Source organism: Gavia stellata, chromosome 5 (assembly GCF_030936135.1).
Source record: "Gavia stellata isolate bGavSte3 chromosome 5, bGavSte3.hap2, whole genome shotgun sequence".
NCBI lineage: Eukaryota > Metazoa > Chordata > Aves > Gaviiformes > Gaviidae > Gavia > Gavia stellata.
The window spans coordinates 10,242,850-10,264,937 of NC_082598.1; the positions used below are offsets into that span (position 1 = coordinate 10,242,850).

The window sequence follows — 22,088 nt, forward strand, 5'->3', positions numbered from 1 at the left end:
CCGGCTTTATGCTTGTTTTTCACCCCTTCCCACATAGCAGTTTGCTGTCTGGTGGGTAGGGGCATGCACACCCACAGTTACCACAGAGTAGCTGCTGTAAACTTGTATTCTCTTGCAGATCCGTGAGTATTTCTAAACTGAAATTTCTCTACTCCCCTTGCTTTAGATTCCTCTCAAGCTTTTCAGTTCCCACCTGTTGGAATCTGGAGATGGGCTGGAGAAGAGAACAGCTTATCTGGAATTTTGTGTTCTCGGAAGATGGCCACTTATGACACAATTCCCAGTAATTCCTGCCCACACACAAACGTTGCCTCGAGAGCCAAGTAGTTGCTTTTAGTTAAACTGCATTGGGATTCCTCAGTACTTTGCTGGTTTGCTAGCAAACTGGCTTATTCGGGTGTCGTGTTTAGGAAATGGGTAAGAATGACTGAGGCTTCAGGCCCAGCTGCAGGTGTCTGAGGCTCAGCTACCAAACTCTGGGACTTCCCCTCCAGCTTTGGACAGAAACTGGTGACTCAGGAATGGGACTCTTGGGGAGGGGGTGTATTTCAGAGAACAAGCGTTACGGATAGGTAATCTTCTCTCTTCTTTTCTTGTAGGCTTGGAAGAACATTGTTCTCAGATACGGAGAAATCGGGGCTTTTGAACGGTGTACTCCCTAAAGGAGGATAAGGAATTGATAGCTGCAGCTTCCTTGCAATCCATTTTTTGGTATTTGCACCTCTTGCTTTTTCTGAGGTTTTAGATCAAGAAGCGCCATGAGCACAGTAAGTACTTTACTACTCAATGCAAACCTGATTCTTACAACGCGTTGTTTATGGTACTTCTAGAAACGATTGTAAGAGTTTGCAGTAAATACACTGCAAACACAGTTTACAGTTTACGCTGTAAACCTCATGTAACTTCATGTTCTGTGACGCTTAAGACTTTTCATCTCTCTCGGTGCTAGCAATAGTTGAGAAATGCTTCCAAGGTGAGCAAAAACCTTAGCTCAGGCTGATTCCAATGGTCGGCTGGAAGCTAACATCCGATGTCATTGCGAACGAGTCTTCTCGTTTGCAGCCTGCCACGATATGTTTTTCCTTTGTGACCCAACCGGTAAGAGATCTGGGGCCATGTCTTTTCCTTGATGGGACGCGTGCAGGGAGGAACGACCCATGCCACCATTCGTTGCATATTACAGCCTTTCAGGGGAGTGTTCTGTGTCTCCTTGTGTGCCTTCTTTGGTGCTGCAAAGATGAGGGCCACGTTAATATTACTCCTCAAGAGAATGCTGAGGCTTCGTTCTCCCTTAGACTCAACGGAAGCGCCGTGGAGGAGCAGTTAATTCTAGGCAAGCTCGGAAACGGAACAGGCTGATGGCTTCTTCTACTGCAGAAATGGCTTCAGAAGCAGAGCCAATAGAACTTGAGGAGAGTGGTAAGCTTTCTTTTTAACTTGGGAAGGGCAGAAATTGCTTCTGCAGGGTTGGGGTCCCACTTACCGTGTATTGTTGCCATTTGCTAGGCCCTTTACTGGGGAGGAAGGGAACCTCTGATTTTAGAAAGTGTCTGGTATGGCGTCTATAAACAACACGGCTACTGACAGCTGTTTGAGTTTGTTGCTGAGGTGCGATACATTCACCACTAGTGAGAGATGAGTTGTGTAAGAAAGGTACTCAAGTGCTGCTCAAACATCAGGATGTCTAGTCTGATGAGCTGGGAGTTCCTGCAGCTGCCACTACAGGTAGTGGCAAACTCAGTTTGGGAACTCCTAAGTTTTAGGAGTATAATTAAATGTTTGTCTTTAGTCATACCCCGTCCCTCAAGGGAGAGGCAGTACTTGCTCAGTACACTTTTACAAAAAGTATCAGAATTTAAAAAGCCTCCTTGACCTCCTAATTATATTTAAATTTCCTTCTGAAATCCTAGTAAAGATTAAAAGTAACTGTTGGTCTCGACATAATTATAAAGCTTTTTCAGTTTTTGCTGTGCATTTGATTATGAAAGGTTGGAAGAGACATGAGAGCAAAATTTACAGCACAGTATTGTTAAGTTATTATATCCTATATGAGTCATGTTTTATTCTGTGTGATAAACATTCTCCTCTCTTAGATGAATAATCTGTTGCTGTGTACCTCCCACAAGCTGTTGTCGTACAACAGAACTGTACGAGGAGCTCAGCTGCTGTTCCTCTTGCATTGCAACTTGCAGAAGGCAGCCGTGGTAATGCTCTACGTGCAATTGTTGAGCACAAAGCTTGAGTGAAATGTTGGATACGTTCCTGAAGAGAGGAGGGATAGGGCAAGGTTGAATCGTACCTCAGCCTCTTACGTAGTGGCAGGCAACTTTATTCCTCTGCGATCTCTGATCTTGATTCTGACATTGTGTTTTGAAGCTGTTGAAGAAGTGGTAGATCTCACGTGTGAATCTTCGGATCCTGTAGTCGTTGATCTAACTCGCAATGATTCTGTTGTGGTAAGTAGTGAAGGGCACGCTTATCTAAATCTTGTGGTCAGATGAGGTTTGTATGGTGCTCCCTGATAGAATCTGGCTTCAAGGATAAGTTTTAAGGTCAAAGTTGACTTGTCGGTGCACGAAAGCCACACGTTACAGGTCAACACCGAAGCTGCTCTGGAGGTGCACTTGCAGAGGGTAATCTAAAATAGCTCTTTGCTCCAGAGCTCGGGGAGAATAGATACCAGTCGTGGGTAATGTAACAGAGGGAGATGCAATTTGAAGTTGAAGCTATTCCCGATATATCAAAGGCATAGGCCAATGATTTAAATAAACCGTGAAGGAGGTAACAACAGTTAGTCTTTGACATCACAAGTATGAAGAGTTCAGCTGCAGCATCGGTTTAAGGCTCTCCTGTCAGAGAGATGCCAAGCGCAACCGTGGCTGACTGTGGTCCAGACTAGTTCAGTTTATTGCTGCAAGAAGTCTGAAAACAACCCACTTTTTCCTACTGCTATTTTTAAAGCAAGAGTCGTATTCGATCCAGTCCAGTTTATAACCTCAGTCTCGGGGTGCCGCTGCTGCCGTGCGGGACCAGCAACAGGCAGCAGGAAGAGCATGGGGGTATCTCCTGCTGGGATTGTTCCTGAGCCTTTGCAAAGGACAGGCCTGGAACTTTACGGCATAACCTGCATCGCCCCAGCTCTAGTTCCACCAAAGATGATAGCGGGTTTGGGGTTTTTTGTCTTCAGCAGCTGTTAATGCAATTTGAAGCGTTTATGGCTATCACACCTGAATTTGCCCGTTTGAGGGAGAAAGAGGGAAAGAATCTCCTCCAGCCTAAATCCGGGTACTGACGCTGGGGAGCGGGGAGGCGAGTGGTCAGATGGTCCGGAAGCTGCCTCCATTTCTATCCCTTTGCAGCAGCAGCGTGAGCAGAACCAGCAGCGAGCGCTCACTTATTTTCAGGGCGGCAGCTAATTTGCTGCTACGTTTAACATTCTTCATCAAAATAAGAGCGTGACAGCCCACCATTCTTGGCTTGTTTTGTTCTAACTGCTTAGCTTATCAGGTGTTTGTATGTAACACTGCGGACGCACACCGAAGTCTAATTGTATTTTCTTTTCTCTCCCTTCCCATGTGTATTGATGCAAGATTGTTGAAGGTGAGTCGACGTTTTTACAATTAATAGGGGAATTGTCCTAAACTTATTTTTTTTTTTTAATTTTCCAACGAACTTGAGCAGCATGGATTGAAACTGCATTTACCAAAAGGCAGAGGACAGTGCTAAAGTATCTGGCCAGCGTCTTAGAGAATGGATGCAATCTGTGTTTGATAGTCGCTATCAGAGCTTGTAGGATGTATCTGAAATTAAATGCATCATCAAAGCTGCTCAAAATATGTTTTCTTATTTTCCAAATACAGAAGTTCTGTAAGCCCAAAGTTGATAAAACTTTCAATTAGCACGGGAGTATCTGCTTTGAATAAGAAAATGTTGAAAGGCGTCTTGAGCCTGTATTGCAGTGAAAGAACTAAGGAAGAAGGTTATTTGTGGTCATAGGATTCACTTTCTTCATCTAGTCTAACATCTCAAATTTAGCACTGACAAGGATTAACTAGTGTAAATTCTTTTTATACTTTAAGTGTTACAATAATTATAGGTATAAAGGAGTTAATCCTTTCTACCTTTCAGACCTTGTTCTGATTATAACATCTGAGATGTTTTAGTATGTTGTTAGCTGCTTACTTAGAATGTAATCTATTCTGTGCTCTGAATGAAGCAAGAGCAGGTAAAAAATACTTGGAATAATAGTTGTTACTGAATAGTTATGGAGGAAGGAACTTTAATTTTGTGTCTATTTATGTAATTTTAATTGATTAGTGCTTGATTATTGTTACATGTACCCTGGAGTTGCAGACATAATTATTACGTGCGATTTCTAATTGTTAAAAAGCAAACAGCAGTTCTTTAACCTTAGGATTTTACAGAACAGACAATTAATTTTTTTTAATCTCCTTTTATCTTGGCCCGTAAAACTCCATTTTCAAGTTACTTTAACTCAGGAGGAAGGTAATGGAAATGTCTAAGGAGATGTTGCTTAATGTATTTTTGTAATTTCCAAGTACTGTTCTTAAAAAGACTCATTTTATAGAAACTGCCTTTGAGCGGGGAGGTTTGGTTTAACACAGACAAAAAGAGTGGAACAGTTTAGCATCATACCTGGATAGAGCAGTGGGAACCCACAGCACCTTCATAATTTCCACTTAGAGATTTAAGCATCTCTTCCATCACTTCTGAAGCTTTCTGAACAAAGCACTCTCTGTGTTTTTCCAGGCCTTTTTGTTGTGTATGTGCTACCTTGCTGTGCTACTTGGAAACTTAAGCCCTCTCTCTCTCGTATCACACAGCAATTGTCGCTGTTCATCAAGAGAGTACGGTAGCATTCTCTGTGAGTAAGAATTGGGAGAGGTAGCTTTCCTTTATAGGAGAGACTTATTCACAGATAGTGTAACTATATGAAACTTAGGAGACACGGAATCTTTAAGATCATGTTTTAGCTGTTTGTAGGGCTAATAGAGCAAATGTTTTGTGTTGTTATGTAGCAGAATATTCACAATATCTGGAAATTCTCAGCCTTAACATTTAGGAAACTAGTGTGTTTAAGATTGCTTTTAACCCAGCTGAATACAGTCCATTTAAGATATGAACCATTACAGACTATTTATAATCATGCGTTTCAAGGATAGTTCCAGGGATATATATATATTATATCTAACTTAGCAAAATTAAATTACAGAGAATCAACGACAAAGGAGAAATCTCAGACTAAGAAGCCAGCGACAGTCGGACAGCTGTGTACTGAGTAGCGATGATGAAGATGAAACAAGAGATAATGATGTGTATGTGACAGATAAAGTGTCTCGAGAACTGGGACCACTGGAGGATGAAACTGCAAGTTCAAAGTACGTATGCCTTACGATCTAATAAACGCTGAATTTTGCCCTTGTTGTACAGGACTAAGTTACATTGCTATAGCCTGGCTTATCTTTGAAGTCTTAACTTATTCTGGTTAGTTCCTGCTTTAAATGAGTACAACGTCACATTTTGCATGATGACTAAATTATACCGTTTGCACTTTTGGATAAAAAGCCAGCCCAAGACAAATGTACAGCTTGGCATACAACCTTAAAGATGAATGGGGGGGTATGGCAAGGAAGGAGGATTAGTCACAAGCCATAGCTCATAATGTGTTGCATTTACTTTTGCGTGAAAAGCTCTAGTAGTGATATTAGATATGGAAATATTTCCATTGGTGTAGATGAGGCTTGGTATAACGAGACCAGCAGGCAGCAGCCTGGCAAATTCCAGTAAAAACTACTACTCATTCACTGCTTTTTTTTAAACACTATGCCAGTTGACTGCCTTTTTTCCTCTTGAGTGGTAACTGTTCTTCCAAGGTATACTTGCAAGGCGATTGTGGAGGTAATACTGTTCTGGGCAGTTTTTGTTCTGTTCATGTATACACCATGGAGCTCTGTTACGTTTGCATGTGAGATGCCAAGCTCGCTGTTCGGGTCAGGTGGCTGCACAGTAAAGACACCATTCTGTGGAGAAACAGTAAACTCCTGCTGTAGGAGCGCACTATTATGTTAAGAAAGGCACAATGTATGAGACTAATTAAATGAAATCGGGTGTCTTGTGTGACGTGGGAAGATGAAGAACATGAGAAGTGTGGTTTAAACCTTTTTTAAAGTGTTTTGGGAGGGAAAAAATAGGTTTTACGAAAGCTGGTGTCCTTTGAGCCTTTTCGATTACTGGAAGGCAAGGTAAGAGAGAACTCAGGTGTGGATATTTTGGGTGTCAGGTCTTAACCATGCCACCTAAAGGGCTTATAGTATTCTAAAACATAGTGCATTTTGCCATTGGATTTGTAGATTTTTTAAATTTTGGTCGTTAAGTATGTAGGTGAATAAATCCCACTAATTAGTTTATTAAAAAAAAAATTATTTGTTCCATCAGTCTCAAGCTTCTCTGTTAAAGAATGTGCCTTCCTGCTCTGTTTATGTAAGGCTGAAACAACTCAGTGCTGCAGCATTTAACATTGACAAAAAGGTGCTGATGCTGGAAATGGTCGCAGAGCCGTCTACAGCGTTACTCCGTAGTGTTAGACTACTCTTGCTGATATGAAGGTTATCATCAATTCTAATTAATTACTGAGTTGGTATTATAGAATATAAAGAATTTGAGTAGTAAAAATGGGAGATTAATGGAGTTAAATTATGTATGTGAAACTAGGGGTAGACATTAGTAGTGCTCACTGCTTGAATTTAAGATTGCAGGATAAGAAATACCTCATGCTTTCTGTTCCTGTTTAATTAATAAATTACAAATTGCTGCTTAGCGTGTGCAGTGACATAATAAAGCCAAGTGTTTATGGTGAAGACTTACAAAAGAAGCTTACTGTAATGGTTTAAAATAGACATTAATCTGTAAATAAAAGTGGCAGGAAGCTCTTTCTCTTTCTGATAGAGAATATTATTCAGTACTTAAGGATGGACACATTCCTTACACATAATAGCTATGTCTCTTAGTAAGTGCGTGCAGTGCAGCTGTTGTGAAGGCTGAAGGCAGGAGAGGTACATCTGTAACCACATCTTGGTAACAGACACAGAGTTGGTCTTTCCTTCTCTGAACTAGAAATTTATTTATGAGTACTTCCTCATGTTAATGTATTCCTGCCCTACATTGTTATAAGGAAGGAGTTCTCGGTATGAATATGTTACTGGGCTGGGATGTTGCTAAATTAGAATAGGGGAGGTTTTAGGTTCTGACAACCGCTTTCACTTCGAGAATGGTTTCCAAAGGACAGCTAGATGGTTTTGTTACAAAACTCTTCTTTATGACCTGCTGAAGATTAACACCGCCATACGTGTACTGCAGAGTGCTATAGACTGCTCTTACTTGTAACAATAGAGCAGGGTGACTAACTGCATCTTCCCCCGATGAAAACCAGGACGCTGTTGCCTTTAGGTAAGGGAGGCCCTAACTACTTAGCAAATGCAACAAACTGAGGGCGTTAAAGGTGCTCAGGGACCTTGAGAGGAAGTGCGTCGTGGCTAGTGTGTGCAGCCGGATGATTGCGTAACGTTTTATGTATCGGTAACCCTCAATGCATGGTGAAATTAATGGATGTGTGTTCTTTCTGGTTTTGTTCTCTCTCCCACAAGGCCGTCTGGTACCGTTAGCTGTCCGATTTGCATGGATGGCTACTCAGAGGTAAGGATCCCCGTGTTGCCATCGTTCCTTTTTTGTCGGAGGGAGAGCGGGGCAGAGGGTGAGCTGCGCAACTCTGTTGGGTTACGTGGGACGCTCCAGACAGGTGGCTTGAAGCGCAGACCTTGGATTGAAGGTGAAACTAGCTTGCAACTCAAAGTCATTTCTTAGTGGTGTACGCAGGGGGAGAAACACGTGCCAGGATGGCACTGAAAGATCTTTAGGTTCCTTATTAGTAAAGAAGTAACGTACTGATTCCGGATATTCCAAGTCCTATTTGCCAGGTGCCAACAGACCAGCAAAGTTGAATTCTTTACTCCAAATACCTGTTGCGGTTTCTCTTCTTCCAGATTGTGCAAAGTGGACGACTGATTGTGTCAACCAAATGCGGCCACGTCTTCTGCAGTCAGTGCCTCCGTGATTCCCTGAGGAATGCCAACTCTTGCCCAACCTGCAGGAAGAAACTCACTCACAGACAGTACCATCCCATTTATATCTGAGTACTTCTGTTTCTCAGGACAGACGCAACTGGATTTTGGGGGAAAATGTCATGTTTTGCTTGCTCTGAAGATTTAAAGAGCAGCAGGTTGTGCACACATCCAAATAAAACTGGGGGGGTTTTTTGACAACAACTTGTCCGTATATAGACATCTTTTTTATGGTCCAAGCTGCTTCTTGTTACGTCCCTGGTTATAATTGTTAAATTTATGACTGTCTCTAAACTAGACCAGCAGCCTGTATCAGCAAGGAAGCAGCTAATCCATTTCCTCCTACTTTTTTAACGCTTAAATAAGAGGGGTCTGAATATTTTGTTATTTCTTACTCTTTAAATTATTCCCACCGTCGCATACAGATGTGGAATAGTTACCTGTCAAAAGACAGATGAACAGCTTGCCATTGCATTACACTTCTGGTTTTGTCCTACAAGCAGCTCATGACTCTCTTGCTTTCTGCTATAGCATCTGTGCCCAAGCAGACTAAGTTCTGGAACGATGGATCATTTTAGCATAAATCAACATTAAATTGACAACCAGGGTCATGCAATAAAACAACCTGCTGTTGACCTGCAATCCGTTCTTTTTAAGCAGAAGGCTTGAACATGTAGATGTCTTTATGAACTCCATGAGCTCTAAAGTACGTGGACAAATTGCAACATGTACAATGTGAAAATACTTCTTTGAACGTTTCAACTGCCAAGAATTCTGGTCTTTGAATCACAGCACTGAATTTATTTTCTAACGGGATGAGATGGTCTCTTGGGTTGACTACTGTCCTATAGCGCTCTCTCCTGATAACTAAGGAGAACATAGTCTTCTCTAGGCTTGCTAGTGATGAATAAGCAGCAGATTGTAGGCTTTCCTCTTGTCAGCTGAATACCAAACTACCTACAGATCTTCTTCCTGGATCAAGAGTACCCAGCATAATGCTTTAAGTTCAGTATGTTCCTTTCACTGTTCTCTTCAGGGGTTATACTGACACCTGACTGGTCTTAGCCTGGTGCATAGGAGCAAAAATGAAATAACTGTATTGCCATGGATTTAGGAAGTGGAGGCGTTAAGAGATGTTTGGCAGCAATCTTGACTGGGCAGCTTAATCTCCCTTTGCCCTGAGGGTTGTCCAGCTTTCTTTAAATGTGCATTTTGAAAAAAAGAAGAGGAGTCAGGTATGTGTCCTAGGAGAGAGCATTCCTCGATCGGAGCAAGGCAGGAATACACAGGTTTACGCACTGTTCTCCCGTCACTTTAGGTTTTTTCCTCTGCTGCCGCACAATCTTAGGATGCGTTTAGTTAACATTGAGATCTGATGTGTCTTTGCTAACCTGTCCAGGGATCTGTAGGAAGCTCTTAATTAAAGCAGCTCTTCTAATTAGCTGTCTCAAGTTCTGTACTGAAGATTGCAACCCAAAAGTAAAGGGTTTTTTTATTAGGATATTTAGGGATGCTTCTGGATGTAGTGATACAGACAAGAGTTTTGTTCCACAAAGGCTAATTTCAGAAATGCAATACCTTCCCCGCCCTGCTTTGGAACGGCTTTGGTCCAGCCCTGATGTCAGGAATAGGCAGTTTCTGCGTTGTGGCAATATGGTAACTGCTAACAAGTTAGTTACACACCTTTAGTTACTGCGTGCTCCCATTGGCAACATAAACCCGAGACCGCAGTCTTAGTGCGGTGACAACAACGGCTGGCATTTGGGTCCCCAAAACCACGGGAACGATGAAGCAGTGCTGAAGATTGCTTAAAGCATTCGTTGCATGAAGAGAAGCAGCCCAACATTAAAACTGTCACAGTATTTAAGGGCCACAGAAACAGCTTTCTCCCAATAGCTTAACAAAGAAAAAAAAAGAAAAAATTATGGCCAGTTTTCCTGGGGTGGCTACTGCACGAGAGGGAGGATACGAAGAGGATTTAAGGGGTTACCTCTGGGGCTGCGGGTGAGTCACGTATCCGTGCTGCATCTTTCGTGGTGTACTGGCCATAGCCTAAAACGACTTTGCACAACTCCCTCCGTGTAAATATCACTTTATAATTTGTGTCTCAGTAAAGAGATCTAATGGAAATCCAGATAGCAGAAACTATAAAATACTTCACAAAGAAGTTTTTACCTTTTATGTACCCTGTGAAGTGCCACAGATTTTGTGCATCTCAAAAAGAATTTTAAGTCTCAGTACATGGAAAAATACTCAATTGTGCTACACGCTTTTTATTAGAGAAAAAAAAAACCACGCACCCTCCTAAATATTTGAGTTCCTGTGATGTTCCACATTGGCCAGAAGTGATAGAAAATATAAAGATTTTTTTCGTTATGTAAATGTATGTCTTGTTGTATATAGTTCCGTTTTCCCTGTATTTAGTTGTATTTATGTCTGTCTGTCCCGTCTATGTTGGACTCTGCTGGTAGGCAAACAGTTCTTTATAACAGGTGGAAATAAAACAATCAAACTGGTAATCGGGAGCGCTCCTTCTTTAATCACCCTGCATTAACTGATTTGGTGGCGGGGGAATCCCCAAACCCCCAAGCCTTTTAGTTCTTATGGCCAGGGTGTGTTGTGTGGGGAAAAGGAGAAAGGCGCTGCCTGGGAGGGGGGTGATGAGGGGATGGCGGGGTGCAGTCCTGCTCGAGACTGGGGGAGCGGGGGCAGCCCGGGAGCCGGCGGCAGAGAGGGCTCGCTGTAAAGGACGGCAGGGCCTTGGGACATCTCGCTGCTGTGAAGCTGTTGACGAAGCTCACTCATGGCGCCTGTTGCACACATCATGTATGAAACACTGTGCTGGAGAGAGGGCGAGGAGGAATGCCGAGGAGAGGACCAGGCACGCAGCGGTTTGAAAGTCGCTGTAAAGCTGCTTTTATTTCTTCTCCAAACAAACTAAGTAGATGCTGCAGGTTACCTATTCCGTAGTGTTCCAAAATGAGCTGCAAAGAGAACCCGCACCACCTGGAGACGGAATGTTATGGAAAGGGTTGCCCAGGCGAGTCCTGCCCTGAGGTGCAGGAGACTGGAAGCCAGTTCCCGTCTTTCTCTGGTAGGGAGCAAACTCTGAGCCTTCGGCTTCTACGTCCCAGGTGAGAACTTCAGGTGCTTTGCTCACGTCTGCAAAAAACCCTCTTGAGTTAACGCCACGTGTAAGCGTAGAGGATTTTTAAAAAGCATTTCCCATCACGTGCAGCAGAAATCTTAAAACGATCAAAACTGATGAGGTTCCTATTTGGGGAGGGGGTTATGCAGAACCGTCCTGGAAATGTCATCTGCTGTGACCAGAATCTGCCTTTTGATGAGTGGTGTCTTGTGTTCCTTAAAACTCTGCATCAACCCATCTTGGGGCTTGAAGATTTGGGATTTAAGAAATACAGAGAGAAAGTTCAAGAGGAAAAAAATCAGTCAGGCTTCCTTTAACTCAAGGTTATGACTGACTACCAGCACCACTCCATCCCACTGCGGGGTCTCGGTGTTTCCTAATCTGAGAGTAGGTTCAAAGCCCCCTAATTAGTTTTGCTCTTTCCACTGAGACAGAGAACAACAACAAAAAACCCCCCAAAAACCCAAACAAAAAAAGGGGGGCAGGGGGAGATCCCAAAACCCATAATGAGCTTGAGCGATGAGGAGATTTCAAAGGTCATCCAAGCTCCGGTAAGACGGCTTTTTAACTCCCGGGGGTATGCACCTAGCTCAAACCTAACATTAGTGCAAGTCCTCTTGATCTCTTCGAAGTCCTTCATTTCTGACTTCGGTACAGATGGTGAAGCTTGTGGGAGCCAGAGGAGACGGAGGACTGCTCAGATATACACTGGCCTGTGTAGTTAGGGATTTTGGCACTGTTTCCTGCAGCATTCTCCTGGAGAAACTGGCTGCTCACGGCTTGGACGGGTGCACTCTTTGCTGAGTAAAAAACTGGCTGGCTGGTTGGGCCCTAAGGGTTGTGGTGAATGGATTTAAATCCAGCTGGTGGCCGGTCACAAGTGGTGTTCCCCCGGGCTCGGTATTGGGGCCAGTTCTGTTTAATATCTTTGTCAAGGGTCTGGACGAGGGGACCGAGTGCTCCTGCAATAAGTTTGCAGATGACACCAAGTTGGGCAGGAGCGTTGATCTGCTGGAGGGTCGGAAGGCTCTGCAGAGGGATCTGGACAGGCTGGATCGATGGGCCCAGGCCAATTGTATGAGGTTCAACAAGGCCAAGTGCCGGGTCCTGCACTTGGGACACAACAACCCCAGGCAAGGCTACAGGCTTGGGGATGAGTGGCTGGAAAGCTGCCCGGCGGAAAAGGACCTGGGGGTGTTGGTCGACAGCCGGCTGGATGTGAGCCAGCAGTGTGCCCAGGTGGCCAAGAAGGCCAATGGCATCCTGGCCTGTATCAGCAGGAGGAGGGAAGTGATTGTCCCCTTGTACTCGGCTCTGGTGAGGCTGTCCCCCGAATCCTGTGTTCAGTTTTGGGCCCCTCACTACAAGAAGGACATTGAGGTGCTGGAGCGTGTCCAGAGAAGGGTAATGAAGCTGGTGAGGGGTCTGGAGCACAAGTCTTATGAGGAGCGGCTGAGGGAACTGGGGTTGTTCAGTCTGAAGAAGAGGAGGCTGAGGGGAGACCTCATCGCTCTCTACAACTACCTGAAAGGGGGTTGCAGAGAGGTGGATGCTGGTCTCTTCTCCCAAGTGACAAGGGATAGGACAAGAGGAAATGGCCTCAAGTTGTGCCAGGGGAGGTTTAGATTGGAGATTAGGAAAAACCGTCTTCACCAAAAGGGTTGTCAGGCATTGGAACGGGCTGCCCAGGGAGGTGGTGGAGTCACCATCCCTGGTGGTATTTAAAAGACATGTGGATGAGGCGCTTATGGACACGGTTTAGTGGTGGACTTGGCAGGGTTAGGTTAACGGTCGGACTTGAGGACCTTAAAGGTCTTTTCCAATCTAAACGATTCTATGATTTATTTTATGCTTTTAGATGATGTGTTTCTGTGTCCTTTGGGGCTCTTGTCAGGTCTTGCCTGAAGTCCCTACAACTCTTGTTTAGGGAAGAGTAAACACCTGGAAACTACCGACTCCAGAAATCCGGCATTGGGCATTATTTCATTTTGTCTTTGAGGCCATAAGATGATGTCTACACCTTGACAGCGGCTCCGCACAATCCCTTTTCTGGGACAACAATATTCCTGGTCGACATAGAGTAGACAAGGGCCCATACCATCTGCAGGAATTTGCGCCTTTTAAGCTGATGTAATAATCCAGAACCGTGACAAGAGTAGTGAGCTAAAGCTTCTAGGTTGTTCAGGACCGTGGAGGACTCAAGTAGTCAAGCTGCTTTGTCGCAAAAGCAGTGGATGATCCTGCGTATGCATTTCTTCACGCTTGTTCGCTGAGGTTTGCTTTGTCACAGCTCAGGGAGCATCTTTAGCCTGTTCCTGGCTGTGCCCTCTTCCTGAAGGACTCTGTGCTGGTCTTTGCAGTGGAGGTCAAGGTCAGTATCCGGAGCAAGTGGATTTCTGCCTTGACTTCTGTTTTGTTGGACCGCAGTGGAATAGGCCTCTAGTAAGACTTCTCTTTGGATGACGTTACTTAACCATCTCTAAGGCTTGCCGGGGCTTCTGTGCTGTCAGACCTCTAAAAAACATACGGGGGCAGGCAGTTCTAGATGGTTTTAGACCCCTGGAGGAAAAAGCAGCTGTGTACCAAGAGGTGATTTTTTTTTTTTAAGACAGATTTGTAACAAAGCTTTCCGTAGGCTCGGTCACTGGACACGGAGTTGGCTGTTAGGGCCTGTGTTTGGTCTTTTGTGCAGTAAAATGCAAGCTGTCTGGTGGGCTTGATTCTGAGGCTTTATAACCACTTTACTACTTCTATTAAAGGAAATACATTCCCTACTCATTTGTAATGCCTTGTCTTCTAAAATTAGTTACCTGACCTGCTTGGGGTGCCCCCACTGCCTCCCCACATCTCCCCATTGTGTGTTGGACACAGGCTAATTTTACCATCAGCAAGCTTTAAGATGTGAACTTCAGTACCACCCACAAACGTGGCCTCGAGAGCCAAGCAGTTGCTTTCAGTTAAACTGCATTGGGATTCCTCAGTACTTTGCTGGTTTGCTAGCAAACTGGCTTATTCGGGTGTCGTGTTTAGGAAAGGTTCCTCGAGTGTGTCGAAGATAACTTCCTGACGCAGCTGGTAAGCGAGCCTACAAGGGAAGGTGCCCTGCTTGACCTGCTGTTTACGAACAGAGAGGGTCTGGTGGGTGAAGTGAAGGTCGGAGGCCGTCTTGGGCTTAGCGACCATGATATGATAGAGTTTCAATATTTAGCCAAGTAAGGAGGCGGGTGAGCAACACCGTTACCATGGACTTCCGGAGGGCAGACTTTGCCCTGTTCAGGACACTGGTCGGGAGGGTCCCTTGGGAGACGGTCCTGAAGGGCAAAGGGGCCCAGGAAGGATGGATGTTCTTCAAGAAGGAAATCTTGAAGGTGCAGGAGCAGGCAGTGCCCGTGTGCCGTAAGAAGAGCCAGCGGGGAAGACGGCCGGCCTGGCTCAACAAGGAGCTTATGCTGAGGCTTGGGGAAAAAAAGAGAACTTACCACCTCTGGAAAAAGGGGCAGGCAAGTGAAGAAGAATACAAGGACCTCGTTAGGTCATGCAGGGAGGGAATTAGGAAGGCGAAAGCCCAGCTAGAGCTCAACCTGGCCACGGTCGTGAGGGACAACAAAAAAAGCTTCTATAAATACATTAACAGCAAAAAGAGGGCCAAGGAGGATCTCCATCCTCTACTGGATGCGGCGGGGAACATTGTCACGAAGGATGAGGAAAAGGCTGAGGTACTTAATGCCTTCTTTGCCTCAGTCTTTAACAGCCACACCGGGTATCCTCAGGGTATCCGTCCCCCTGAGCTGGATGACAGGGATGGAGGGCAAAATAGGCTCCCCATGATCCAGGAGGAAGCAGTTAACGACCTGCTATGCCACCTGAACACCCACAAGTCTATGGGGCCTGATGGCATCCACCCAAGGGTGCTGAGGGAACTGGCGGAAGAGCTTGCCAAGCCGCTCTCCATCATTTATCAACAGTCCTGGTCAACGGGGGAGGTCCCGGATGACTGGAGGCTTGCCAACGTGACGCCCATCTACAAGAAGGGTCGGAAGGAGGATCCGGGGAACTACAGGCCTGTCAGCCTGACCTCGGTGCCGGGGAAGGTTATGGAGAGGCTCATCTTGAGGGCGCTCACGGGACACGTGCAGGCTACCCAAGGGATCAGGCCAAGCCAGCACGGGTTCATGAAAGGCAGGTCCTGCTTGACCAACCTGATCTCCTTCTATGACCAGGTGACCCGCCTAGTGGATGAGGGGAAGGCTGTTGATGTTGTCTACCTGGACTTCAGCAAAGCCTTTGACACTGTTCCCCACAGTATTCTCCTGGAGAAGCTGGCGGCCTGTGGTTTAGACAGGTACACTCTTCGCTGGGTAAAAAACTGGCTGGATGGCCGAGCCCAGAGGGTTGTGGTGAATGGGGTGAAATCCAGCTGGCGGCCGGTCACAAGCGGAGTCCCCCAGGGCTCGGTTTTGGGACCGGTCTTGTTTAATATCTTCATTGATGATCTGGATGAGGGGATAGAGTGCTCCCTCAGCAAGTTTGCAGATGACACCAAGTTGGGAGGGAGTGTTGATCTGCTTGAGGGTAGGAAGGCTCTGCAGAGGGATCTGGACAGGCTGGATCGATGGGCTGAGGCCAACCGGATGAAGTTCAATAAGGCCAAGTGCCGGGTTCTACACTTCGGCCACAACAACCCCAGGCAACGCTACAGGCTTGGGGATGAGTGGCTGGAAAGTTCCCCTGCAGAAAAGGACCTGGGGGTGTTGATCGACACCCGGCTGAATATGAGCCAGCAGTGTGCCCAGGTGGCCAAGAAGGCCAACGGCATCCTGGCTTGCATCAGAAATGGTGTGGCCAGCAGGAGCAGGGAGGTGATCATGCCTCTGTACTCGGCTCTGGTGAGGCCGCACCTCGAATACTGTGTTCAGTTTTGGGCCCCTCACTACAAGAAGGACATTGAGGTGCTGGAGCGTGTCCAGAGAAGGGCGACGAAGCTGGTGAGGGGTCTGGAACACAAGTCTTATGAGGAGCGGCTGAGCGAGCTGGGGTTGTTTAGCCTGGAGAAGAGGAGGCTGAGGGGAGACCTCATCGCTCTCTACAACTACCTGAAAGGGGGTTGCAGAGAGGTGGGTGTTGGTCTCTTCTCCCAAGTGAATAGTGACAGGACTAGAGGAAATGGCCTCAAGTTGCGACAGGGGAGGTTCAGGCTAGACATTAGGAAAAAGTTCTTCACTGAGAGAGTGGTGAAACACTGGAATAGGCTGCCCAGGGAGGTGGTAGAGTCACCCTCCCTGGAGGTATTCAAGGAGCGTGTGGATGTGGCATTGTGGGATGTAGCTTGATGGACATGGTGCTGTGTGGTGTTGGGTGGGTTGTGGCTTGTTATTGTTGTTGTGTGGCGTGGGTTTTGTGGTTGTGTTGTGGTTTTTTTTTTTTTTTTGTTTTTTTTTTTTTTTTTTGTGGGTTTTTTGATGTTGTGTGTTGTGTTGGTTTTTTTTTTTTTTTTTTTTTTTTTTTTTTCCCCCCCCCGCCCCAGGTTGGACTCGATGATCTTACAGGTCTTTTCCAACCGTACTGATTCTGTGATTCTGTGAAATGGGTAAGAATGACTGAGGCTTCAGGCCCAGCTGCCAGGTGTCTGAGGCTCAGCTACCAAACTCTGGGACTTCCCCTCCAGCTTTGGACAGAAACTGGTGACTCAGGAATGGGACTCTTGGGGAGGGGGTGTATTTCAGAGAACAAGCGTTACGGATAGGTAATCTTCTCTCTTCTTTTCTTGTAGGCTTGGAAGAACATTGTTCTCAGATACGGAGAAATAGGGGCTTTTGAACGGTGTACTCCCTAAAGGAGGATAAGGAATTGATAGCTGCAGCTTCCTTGCAATCCATTTTTTGGTATTTGCACCTCTTGCTTTTTCTGAGGTTTTAGATCAAGAAGCGCCATGAGCACAGTAAGTAGTTTACTACTCAATGCAAACCTGATTCTTACAACGTGTTGTTTATGGTACTTCTAGAAACGATTGTAAGAGTTTGCAGTAAATACACTGCAAACACAGTTTACAGTTTACGCTGTAAACCTCATGTAACTTCATGTTCTGTGACGCTTAAGACTTTTCATCTCTCTCGGTGCTAGCAATAGTTGAGAAATGCTTCCAAGGTGAGCAAAAACCTTAGCTCAGGCTGATTCCAATGGTCGGCTGGAAGCTAACATCCAATGTCATTGCGAACGAGTCTTCTCGTTTGCAGCCCGCCACGATATGTTTTTCCTTTGTGACCCAACCGGTAAGAGATCTGGGGCCATGTCTTTTCCTTGATGGGACGCGTGCAGGGAGGAACGACCCATGCCACCATTCGTTGCATATTACAGCCTTTCAGGGGAGTGTTCTGTGTCTCCTTGTGTGCCTTCTTTGGTGCTGCAAAGATGAGGGCCATGTTAATATTACTCCTCAAGAGAATGCTGAGGCTTCGTTCTCCCTTAGACTCAACGGAAGCGCCGTGGAGGAGCAGATAATTCTAGGCGAGCTCGGAAACGGAACAGGCTGATGGCTTCTTCTGCTGCAGGAAGGGTTTCAGAAGCAGAGCCAATAGAACTTGAGGAGAGTGGTAAGCTTTCTTTTTAACTTGGGAAGGACATAAATTGCTTCTGGAGGGTTGGAGTCCCACTTAACGTGTATTGTTGCCATTTGCTAGGCCCTTTACTGGGGAGGAAGGGAACCTCTGATTTTAGAAAGTGTCTGGTATGGCGTCTATAAACAACACGGCTACTGACAACTGTTTGAGTTTGTTACTGAGGTGCGATACATTCACCACTAGTGAGAGATGAGTTGTGTAAGAAAGGTACTCAAGTACCGCTCAAACATCAGGATGTCTAGTCTGATGAGCTGGGAGTTCCTGCAGCTGCCACTACAGGTAGTGGCAAACTCAGTTTGGGAACTCCTAAGTTTTAGGAGTATAATTAAATGTTTGTCATTAGTCATACCCCGTCCCTCAAGAGAACATGTACGGTATGGCACTCTAAAATTATTACATCCTAGATGATCCAGGTTTTATTCTGTGTGATAAACATTCTCCTCTCTTAGATGAATAATCTGTTGCTGTGTACCTCCCACAAGCTGTTGTCGTACAACAGAACTGTACGAGGAGCTCAGCTGCTGTTCCTCTTGCATTGCAACTTGCAGAAGGCAGCCGTGGTAATGCTCTACGTGCAATTGTTGAGCACAAAGCTTGAGTGAAATGTTGGATACGTTCCTGAAAAGAGGAGGGATAGGGCAAGGTTGAATCGTACCTCAGCCTCTTACGTAGTGGCAGGCAACTTTATTCCTCTGCGATCTCTGATCTTGATTCTGACATTGTGTTTTGAAGCTGTTGAAGAAGTGGTAGATCTCACGGGTGAATCTTCGGATCCTGTAGTTGTTGATCTAACTCGCAATGATTCTGTTGTGGTAAGTACTGAATGGCACGCTTATCTAAATCTTGTGGTCAGATGAGGTTTGTATGGTGCTCCCTGATAGAATCTGGCTTCAAGGATAAGTTTTAAGGTCAAAGTTGACTTGTCGGTGCACGAAAGCCACACGTTACAGGTCAACACCGAAGCTGCTCTGGAGGTGCACTTGCAGATAGTTAGAGGGTAATCTAAAATAGCTCTTTGCTCCAGAGCTCGGGGAGAATAGATACCAGTCGTGGGTAATGTAACAGAGGGAGATGCAATTTGAAGTTGAAGCTATTCCCGATATATCAAAGGCATAGGCCAATGATTTAAATAAACCGTGAAGGAGGTAACAACAGTTAGTCTTTGACGTCACAAGTATGAAGAGTTGAGCTGCAGCGTCGGTTTAAGGCTCTCCTGTCAGAGAGATGCCAAGCGCAACCGTGGCTGACTGTGGTCCAGACTAGTTCAGTTTATTGCTGCAAGAAGTCTGAAAACAACCCACTTTTTCCTACTGCTATTTTTAAAGCAAGAGTCGTATTCGATCCAGTCCAGTTTATAACCTCAGTCTCGGGGTGCCGCTGCTGCCGTGCGGGACCAGCAACAGGCAGCAGGAAGAGCATGGGGGTATCTCCTGCTGGGATTGTTCCTGAGCCTTTGCAAAGGACAGGCCTGGAACTTTACAGCATAACCTGCATCGCCCCAGCTCTGGTTCCACCAAAGATGATAGCGGGTTTGACGTTTTTTGTCTTCAGCAGCTGTTAATGCAATTTGAAGCGTTTATGGCTATCACACCTGAATTTGCCCGTTTGAGGGAGAAAGAGGGAAAGAATCTCCTCCAGCCTAAATCCGGGTACTGATGCTGGGGAGCGGGGAGGCGGGTGGTCAGATGGCTTGTTTTGTTCTAACTGCTTAGCTTATCTGGTGTTTGTATGTATACTGCGGGCGCACACCGAAGTCTAATTGTATTTTCTTTTCTCTCCCTTCCCATGTGTATTGATGCAAGATTGTTGAAGGTGAGTCGACGTTTTTACAATTAATAGGGCAATTGTCCTAAACTTATTTTTTTTTTAATTTTCCAACGAACTTGAGCAGCATGGATTGAAACTGCATTTACCAAAAGGCAGAGGACAGCGCTAAAGAATCTGGCCAGCGTCTTAGAGAATGGATGCAATCTGTGTTTGATAGTCGCTATCAGAGCTTGTAGGATGTATCTGAAATTAAATGCATCATCAAAGCTGCTCAAAATATGTTTTCTTATTTTCCAAATACAGAAGTTCTGTAAGCCCAAAGTTGATAAAACTTTCAATTAGCACGGGAGTATCTGCTTTGAATAAGAAAATGTTGAAAGGCGTCTTGAGCCTGTATTGCAGTGAAGGAACTAAGGAAGAAAGTTACAAGCTCTTTAAAATCCTGCATTTCAAGGATACTTCCAGGGCTGTGTAGTTTATAATATATCTAACGTACCAAAATTAAATTACAGAGACTCAACGACGAAGGAGAAATCCCAGACTGAGAGGCCAGCGACAGCCAGACATCTGTATAGTGATTAGCGATGAGGAAGATGAACCAAGAAATAATGATGTGTATGTAACAGAGACAGTGTCTTTTTGAAGTCTAATTTTTGATAGACAGTAGAAACTGATTTTTCCCACGCTTTTGGGTTCCGTTTGATTACTGTGCAAAAACTTCAGACTTGCATCTCTAGAAGAGAACTCATTCAGAAAAACTCCCAAAGAACCCCAACACAAACTTTTCTTCTGTTGTTCATGAGATCATTAGATAATGGATCTTACGGTATGGCTTGAGAGACGCTGAAATGCTTGCAATATGTAAAAGACACAGCCACACCTTCTGAAAATACACTTTGTGTCATCACGCGTTTCTATAAGGAAGGAGTTCTCAGTATGAATATGTTACTGGGCTGGGATGTTGCTAAATTAGAATAGGGGAGGTTTTAGGTTCTGACAACCGCTTTCACTTCGAGAATGGTTTCCAAAGGACAGCTAGATGGTTTTGTTACAAAACTCTTCTTTATGACCTGCTGAAGGTTAACACCGCCATACGTGTACTGCAGAGTGCTATAGACTGCTCTTACTTGTAACAATAGAGCAGGGTGACTAACTGCATCTTCCCCCGATGAAAACCAGGACGCTGTTGCCTTTAGGTAAGGGAGACCCTAACTACTTAGCAAATGCAACAAACTGAGGGCGTTAAAGGTGCTCAGGGACCTTGAGAGGAAGTGCATCGTGGCTAGTGTGTGCAGCCGGATGATTGCGTGACGTTTTATGTATCGGTAACCCTCAATGCACGGTGAAATTAATGGATGTGTGTTCTTTCTGGTTTTGTTCTCTCTCCCACAAGGCCGTCTGGTACCGTTAGCTGTCCGATTTGCAGGGATGGCTACTCAAAGGTAAGGATCCCCGTGTTGCCATCGTTCCTTTTTTGTCGGAGGCAGAGGGTGAGCTGCGCAACTCTGTTGGGTTACGTGGGACGCTCCAGACAGGTGGCTTGAAGCGCAGACCTTGGATTGAAGGTGAAACTAGCTTGCAACTCAAAGTCATTTCTTAGTGGTGTACGCAGGGGGAGAAACACGTGCCAGGATGGCACTGAAAGATCTTTAGGTTCCTTATTAGTAAAGAAGTAACGTACTGATTCCGGATATTCCAAGTCCTATTTGCCTGGTGCCAACAGACCAGCAAAGTTGAATTCTTTACTCCAAATACCTGTTGCGGTTTCTCTTCTTCCAGATTGTGCAAAGTGGACGACTGATTGCGTCAACCAAATGCGGCCACGTCTTCTGCAGTCAGTGCCTCCGTGAGGCCCTGAGGAATGCCAACTTTTGCCCAATGTGCAGGAAGGCACTCACTCACACAGAGTGTCATCCCATTTATATCTGAGGACCTCTGTTTCTCAGGACAGATGCAACTGGATTTTGGGGGAAGATGTCATGTCTTGCTTGCTCTGAAGATTTAAAGAGCAGCAGGTTGTGCACACATCCAAATAAAACTGGTTTGTTTTTTTTTGTGACAACAACTTGTCCGTATATAGACATCTTTTTTATGGTCCAAGCTGCTTCCTGTTGCGTCCCTGGTTATAATTGTTAAATTTATGACTGTCTCTAAACTAGACCAGCAGACTGAATCAGCAAGGAAGCAGCTAATCACAGAATCACTAAGGTTGGAAAAGACCTGTAAGGTCATCAAGTCCAACCATCAACCCAACACCACCATGACCATTAATCTATGTCCCACAATGCCACGTCCACGCGTTCCTTGAACACGTCCAGTGAGGGTGACTCCACCACTTCCCCGGACAGCCTGTTCCAATGCTTCACCACTCTCTCAGTAAAGAAATTTTTCCTAATATCCAGCCTAAAACTCTTCTGT

The 22,088-nt window shown here is 45.3% G+C and overlaps 2 protein-coding genes across 2 annotated transcripts; both read left to right on the forward strand.

Annotated features, from left to right (window-relative positions):
• Positions 1-606: 606 nt before the first annotated feature.
• LOC132317033 (E3 ubiquitin-protein ligase RNF4-like) lies at positions 607-10,263 on the forward strand. Its single transcript, XM_059817773.1, has 7 exons — positions 607-767; positions 1,296-1,419; positions 2,377-2,456; positions 3,591-3,600; positions 5,234-5,399; positions 7,665-7,713; positions 8,061-10,263. The coding sequence occupies exons 1-7, from the start codon at positions 759-761 to the stop codon at positions 8,208-8,210; spliced, it is 588 nt and encodes a 195-aa protein (XP_059673756.1). The 5' UTR covers positions 607-758; the 3' UTR covers positions 8,211-10,263.
• A 6,921-nt stretch (positions 10,264-17,184) lies between these two features.
• LOC132317123 (E3 ubiquitin-protein ligase RNF4-like) lies at positions 17,185-21,599 on the forward strand. The gene is given in 8 exon segments (XM_059818136.1): positions 17,185-17,224; positions 17,753-17,876; positions 18,636-18,715; positions 19,706-19,715; positions 20,183-20,333; positions 20,394-20,423; positions 21,058-21,112; positions 21,450-21,599. Coding segments are annotated over 8 exon segments (609 nt in total). The 5' UTR covers positions 17,185-17,215.
• The last annotated feature ends 489 nt before the right edge of the window (positions 21,600-22,088 follow it).